We start from the raw sequence: 7,582 nt of genomic DNA, 5'->3' as shown, positions 1-7,582 counted from the left end.
GTCTACAGCAGCTCAGGCCTAAGTGCAGGCTGCATCATCATCTGAGGTGAGCAGCTATGTGGTGACATAAGGAGATAGCATGGGGTGGAACAGGTGACAAATAGTGTGGTGAGGGTGGGGAAGATGTATTGCGCTGGGAGTGAGCAGGGATAATGTATTGCTGTGGGAGTGAGGAGGGATGATGTGGGGGAAGGGTTGGGCTGCTTGGTTCACAGTCTGGAGGCTGTGCTGGGGAGTGAGGGGAGAGGGGAGGGGAGGGAAGGGGAGGGGAGGGGAGGGGAGAGGGAGAGGAGAGGATAGGTGTGGAGAAGGGGGAAAGACAAGTAGGTGTGTTGGTGGAATAGAAGACATGGGTAATGCTGGAGTGGGAGCAGGGAAGGAGGTGGAGGACAGGGACCAGTGATGGTCGAGACCAGAGGGATTACAAGAATGAAAGATATGTTGTAGGGAGTGTTCCCATCTGTGCAGTTTAGAAGCGCTGGTGTTGGTAGGAAGGATCCAGATGGCACAGGCTGTAAAGAAGTCATTTAAGTGAAGTACACTGTGTTTGGCAGCATGTTTAGTTGTTGGATGACCTAGCTGCCTCTTGGCCATTGTCTGGCAGTGGCCATGCACATAGACAGCTTTTTAGTTGTCATACCCAAGTATAGAGAACAGTGGTTGCAGCTCAGTTTGTAGATCAAATGGCTGCTTTCACAGGTAGCCATGCATCTGTTGTGATAGAAGAGGCCTGTGGCAGGACTAGAATATGTGGTACTGAAAGATGTATGGTACAGATTTTGCATCTAGGTCTATTGCAGGGACAGTGCCGTGAGACAAGGGGTTGGGAGCAAAGGTGCAGTAAGGATGGACAAGGATATTGTATAGCTTCGGTGGGTGTCACAATACTACTATGAGAGGGATGGTGAGGATAGTGTATAGGATATTCCTTATTCTGAGGATGACAAGAAGTTGTTGAAACCCTGGCAAATATCATGATTGAGTTGCCCCAGTCCTGGCTGATACTAAGTCACGAGAGGCATGCTCCTCTGTGACTGGACTGTGGGCATGTGGGAGGTGGTGGATGGCTGGAGAGAGAAGGCACAGGAACTATGCCTCTGAACAAGGTTGGGAGGATAATTTTGTTCTGCGGAGGCCTCAGTGAGATCTTTGGCAGATTTGGAGGGAGGTGCCCATCACTACATATACAATGGCCATGGGATACTAGGCTGTATGGAAGGGACTTCTTGGTACCAAATGGGTGGCAGCTGTTGAGGTCAAGGTATTGTTGGTGGATGGAGGTACTGATGCAGCCATCCGTGAGGTGAAGGTCAACATCAAATAAGGTGGATTGTTGGGTTGCGGAGGACCATATGAAGTGAATGGGGGAGGTGATATTGAGGTTCTGGAAGAATGTGCATAGGTTGTCCTCACTCTCAGTCCAGATCACGAAGATGTCATCAATGAACCTGAACCAGGTGATGGTGTAGGGAGTTTTAGTTGGTTATGAAGGATTTTCCTACTCTGCAATATCAGATTCCTGCAAATCATCTCCTGGATTGAAATTATTGCCCTCCAGGCAGCAACCACAATGCCACCTCAAAAAATTCTCCAACTTGGACAGCTCCTATTGCTGCCTTGGACTACCACTATCCACCACCTCTACAAGAGCCTCCATCAAACCTCTTCCACACCCCTCATATCTGACAAACCATGCCTTAAAAACCTAATACACTCACCACACCCTCAGGAACTCACTCCCACCATCACACAGAATCCAGAACTTAAACAGTCCCACAGAAGTGTCAGTCTTTTCCAAAGGCCTTACCTTTTCTCCCACTCCCAAATTCAATCATGCTGGACTTTCTAAAGACCTTGTCTTCTCCTCCAGGTCCCTACATTTGAAATACTTTGCCACCAACCCTACCATCAGACTCAATCCAAAACCAATACTGAACACTACCTTACTCAGCTAATTCATTCATCTAACTGTGATCCACCTGACTGCCCCCAAATCACTCCATGTTAACTTTATAGAATTTCCTGACCTCAAACCTTGTCTGCCTATCAACTCATAAATCCCTCAACATGGCAACAAGCCTTACATTCAGAGAAAGAACTGCACTCCACCATCTAAAAACTGATCTCACACTTATAATATTACCGGCCGACAATGGTTCCACCACTGGGTTATGAACCGTAAGGATTATCTGATGAAGGGTTTCCAACAGCAGCCAAGTGCATCCAACTACAAACCCTGTCACCATGACCCCATTCCTCTAATCCAGCAGGACCTCCAGTCCCTCCTCAAATCCTCAGGTCCATCCCAGAACTTCTTGTCCGCGTCTCTCTCTCCCCGCTTACCACACCACTCCCAACACTCATACGTGCTTCTTAAAGTCCATAAATCCAATCATCCAGGGCACCCAACTAAGTTCAATTGCTGTTTCCCCACAAAGGTAATCTCTGCTCTTGTGGGCCAATGCCTACAGCCTATTGCCTGTAACCAACCCTCCCATACCAAAAACACCAATCATTCCACAGTTCCTGTTCCTTTACCATCCAGCACCAGACTTTTCCCTGTTGTTGCCCTCTCCCTCTATACTAACATCCCCAATATCCATGCCCTTGCCCCTACTGAGCACCATCTTTCCCATTGCCCAACTGACTCCAAACCTACAACCTCCTTGCTGGTCACCATGACCAACTATCTCCTCACCCACAATGGCCTCACTTTGAAGGCATCACCTACAAACAGATCCATGTTACAGCAATGGGCATCTACAAAGCACCATTCTGTACCAACATATTCACAGCCCATCTACACAAATCAATTCTAACCACCCAGAATCTCAAACCCATCACGTGGTTCAGATATATTGATATCTTCATAATCTAGACCAAGGATGAGGACACCCTATTCATATTCCTCCAGAAACCTCCCCATTCACTTCACTTGGTACTCAGTCCAATAACTCATCTTCCTTGATGTTGGCTTCTACCTCAAGAATGGCAATGTAAGTACCCTTATGATTATGTGGGCTTTCCCAGCGTAATAAGTCTTGAAAGTCTCTTCGGGTTTGTTGCCGGATCCTAAAATCAACTGACTCAATATTTCGGCGATCCAGCTGTTCGCCATCTTCAGGAAAATGCTGCCTCTGCTGATGAGTCCCGCTGAGAACTGACGCCAGGCTGCAAATCGACGTCATATATAGGCCACCATTCAGTACACGGCTCATGCACTGCCCATCACAGTTGCTGCCCTCAGTGGAGCACTGCTGGCTACGAAATATCGCACTCAGGGCCGCACCGAAGAACGTTCAATTTTGATGCGAGATGTAAGTACCCTTGTCCACATCAAAAATCTCCCCAAGTCAACAGCTGCCACCCATTCTACGCCAAGAAATCCCTTTCATACAACTTACCCACATCTGTGGCAGTTACATCTGTAATGACAAGCACTCCCCCCCTCCATACGTGGGATTAAAGCCTTCAAAAGACCCAACCTTGACCAGAAACAGATCTCCCATGCCTCGTCTCTCCAGTCACCCACATCCCCCATGTGCTCACTGTCCAGCCACAGAGCAGCACTCCTCTCGTGACTCAGTACAAGCCAGGACAGGAGCACCTGACTCACAATATCTGCCAAGGCTTTAATTACCTCTCACAAAGCACAGAAATGAGGAATATCCTATCCACTGTCCTTCCCACCTCTCCCACAATGGTATTCCAAAGCTGCACAATATCCTTACTCCATCCCTGCTCCCAGCCCTTCATCTCATGGCTCATATCCCTGCCATAGACCTAAATGCAAGACCTGTCCCATATGTCCTCTCACAAGTATATTCGTATCTCAAGTACAGGCCTACCTGTGAAAGCAGGCATCTGATCTACAAACTATGCTGCAAGCACTGTGATGTTTTCTATGTGTGCATGACAACTAACAAGCTGTCTGTCCACATGAATGACCATCATCAAACTGTGACCAAGAGAGAGCTGGACTACCCAGTTGCTAAACATACTGCTCTACATGATGTCCTTCACTTCAATCACTGCTTCACCACATGCTCTATCTGAATCCTCCCTACCAACACCAGCTTTTGTGAAATGTGTAGGTGGGTACTCTCCCTATAACATATCTTTCATAATTGGAATGCTCCTAGCCTCAACCTTCAAGAGTCCCTGTCTACCGCCTGTTTTCCTGTTCCCACAACAGCACTACCTACCCCATGTTTTCCACTAACACCTCTACTAACCTGTTCCCTTCACTACATCTCTTCTCTCCACTTCCCCGTTGCTCCGTACAGCCTCCTGACTGCACCTAACAGCCATATCCTGTGCCCATAACATACCTCCTCACTTCCATACCAATACACCTTCCCCCACCCTTACTCTGCTATCCTTCCAACTACCAGCCCCATTCCTCCCCCTTACCTCCACCACTCCCCACAGATGCTGCTCACATCATATGCATGTCCAGGCTTTCGTTGGGTTCAAGCAGCCATAGACTGTAGCGCGCGCTCTCTCTCTCTCTCTCTCTCTCTCTCTCTCTCTCTCTCTCTCTCTCTCTCTCTGTGTGTGTGTGTGTGTGTGTGTGTGTGTGTGTGTGTGTGTGTGTGTGTGTGTGTGGTTTTTTCTGCTTCTGATGAATGCCTTTTTGTCTGAAAGCTAGAAGTTCTTTTCCCTGTGTATGTTTGAGACTCAATGCCATCTCTGCGTGGTTAGTAGAAATGTATCCTTTTCATATTGTCAGGATGATGTTTTGTTTTTGTAGTTACATGCAATGGGGAGATTAAACTGTGCTCTATCTACTTTCCCATCCCCCTCCCCTTCCTGCCCCTTTTCGGTTTTTAATTGCACTATTCATTTATCTTTCTCTATGAGTATTTACTTGCAGACCAGGTTCTCAAACCAATTATCCATTGCCTGTTGCCAGGAGAGAGAGCAACTGAATCAAATGGTGAGAGACTGCCATAACATGAGGGAGACATTAGCAGTATCTCCATGCATTGTGTGTGTCCTTGCATCGAATACACTGCACAGTGCTACATGTGTAGAGTACTCTAGTGCTGTTACACACAGTTCATGTTCAGAATTCATGTTCCTTAAAGTTGTCACCTCTGGTAGGCTACCAAATATTTGCCTTTTAAACAGACTGCACATCACTCAGAGTAAAATGAAACAGTCACTCCAAACATATAATTCAAACAGAGAGAAGGATAACTTAATTCACTTGAATCAGTAATTTATTCTGAGAACTATGCAATACAGACATTTTCTGCACACAAATCCAAGGTATGTAACAACATAATAAATAGCAAAACTGGTGGTATCTTGGAATTTCTTAGAAATAAATCACAAACAAGCTTGAATACACAACTTCAGATATGCTCAGTAGTATTATTTAAATGAAACAGTAAGAGAAGTCAGTAATCAACATGCTGACAATGATTTCAGATCTATTTAAGCACCGAAAGAGTTGCCAACAATGATCCCAGTATGTTTCAACGCAATAATGCTGAAAATGTCAACTACCCTTTACCTTATTTCACTTTATCCAAAATAATATACCAAGTGATACCATATAACAGTCCAGAATAGAATAAGTTGTCAGCTTGTAGAGGGAAATAACAATGCAGTTTTTTCTCTAAAATAAATTTTAAAAATGTCTTCCAACAATGTTCTTAGCAACTACTGTAGTTTGTAATTTATTTGTAAACTGTTACATATTCCTTGAGGAAATTACACATGTAAGAAATTACAATTGGAATTGAGGAAGGACAAGAAATGGATGCTTCAACAGAAGCATTCAATTACAAATGGCTGAACCAAGCAAACTAAAATAACAAATATTCAGGGGAAATAAAAATGTAAAAATCTGTCACAAAATAAAGATTCAAAATACTATGTGCAATAAAACAATACGAAAAGACAGGAATACACTAGTATGCTAAACATCATGAATTACATTTTAACCTCACAGTCCAAATAAAAAAAGTCATATTTACAGCCATGTTATACAATACTATACTAGTTCAATCTCCTGGTATTTCAAAACTATATGTATTATCACAAACAATAAATACACTTATTTGATTTTTCTCAGCTACAGTCTGTCAAATCAGAGTGACATGTTGAGAAGGTTTTAAAACCTGGTTTGGTAATGCATCCAATGCACATAAATTTATGAAACTGTACTCCATCAATCGTTCTATCACATACAAAAAATTCCTGTCATTCAGACTTTCTTACCAAATGTGTAAATTATAGCATTACATTAAAATAAAATTCACTTAAAATAATCTGAACAGACATTTATAACATATATATAATAGAATTTAAACAGCAGAGCTTATACTGACAGGGAGAAGCTGATGAGAACTGAAGAGTGTAAAAATTCACATCTGCTCAAGCCTGGCCGCTTCTGCAAAAGGCTTCATTTCACTCCTTCTGGGAATGTGAACTTACAGAAGACGAATCTTCACATAGGACCTTCAATGAGACTCACTTTCATAGTACAATAGTACACACTACGAGCAAATGCCAGTAGCGCTACTATGAATGCACCTGAAACACACAAAATATGGCCTGAATTCTAAAAAGTGGCATGAAAGTTCTACAACATTATTAGTTTTAAACACACTCAAGGAATAAGTGAAACGTAAATCAGATTTTATATCTGGATGTCTTATAACCTTCACTTACTTTATTTGTCTAAAATCTGAGAGATCAGAAAGTCAGAGCTATGCAAATAACTGCAAGGAAAGATCTGTCAAAGCAGATGGCAAGATGTCTCATCTGTATCCAGATTAGACAGTGAATGCACGGACTGGCGACAAACCACTGAATCGGCTTCCACTGCCATGACAACACAAACACCTCAGACTACAATGAGCATGTGAATACTGTAGTCATCATGCTGAATGGCAAAGTCCAACATTTTTTAATACAATGGCTTGCAGCCAACAAATATTTCTTGAAGGACATTATTTTCATTAACACCACATGGCCACACCAACGTTTTACTTAACAACAACTTGATATAGATCAGCGTAATCCCATTACCGACAGTCAGGCAAACATATTTAGGATGCGAATCAGAGTCTTGCACTGCCGTTAAACACCCTGTAGAATAGATTTTCTCAATAATATCACTTAATATCTTAATAATATCAAGTTACAGTTGCACTTACAATATTACAATTAAGATTTACAATTTATGTACAGATTAACTCTTACATTCAGCTATAATTTTAAACATTAAGACAATGTTCTCCATATCATAGAGCTCTTTCACATTGTATAATGGGGTTTTTGTCATCGAGTCATACAATTTTGTTTTGAATTTTTTAAATGGCGGGGATCGAGCAGAGGCAGCTTGTTAAAAATTCTCAGGGCATTTACTTTATGGGAGTTTGCTGTTACAGCTAGCCCGTGCCTTGAACTGTCAATGTTTGCCTCATTTATGATGTCATGTGTTTGTGTATTATTTCCCTTAAAACATTCCTTAATGCTGTTCTTGACAAAGAGCATTGACTCATTAATGCACAGGTTCACAACTGTTATTAGCTTAAGCCTGGTAAAGAGAGGGTGACAGTGCTCT

At 43.0% G+C, this 7,582-nt stretch overlaps 1 protein-coding gene across 2 annotated transcripts in view; it reads right to left on the bottom strand.

Moving 5' to 3' along the window:
• Nucleotides 1–5,207: 5,207 nt before the first annotated feature.
• Nucleotides 5,208–7,582, bottom strand: part of LOC124788577 (type 2 phosphatidylinositol 4,5-bisphosphate 4-phosphatase) — a 46,373-nt gene continuing 43,998 nt past the window's right edge. For both annotated transcript variants that reach the window (XM_047255848.1, XM_047255849.1), the window contains exon 7: nt 5,208–6,546. In XM_047255848.1, the coding sequence (XP_047111804.1) occupies nt 6,461–6,546 (86 nt within the window). In that variant the 3' untranslated portion in view covers nt 5,208–6,460. The remainder of the gene's footprint in view (nt 6,547–7,582) is intronic.

Source organism: Schistocerca piceifrons, chromosome 3 (genome assembly GCF_021461385.2).
Source record: "Schistocerca piceifrons isolate TAMUIC-IGC-003096 chromosome 3, iqSchPice1.1, whole genome shotgun sequence".
Lineage (NCBI taxonomy): Eukaryota > Metazoa > Arthropoda > Insecta > Orthoptera > Acrididae > Schistocerca > Schistocerca piceifrons.
Note: the sequence above shows the minus strand (reverse complement) of the source record. Positions and strands in the feature narration are given on the sequence as shown.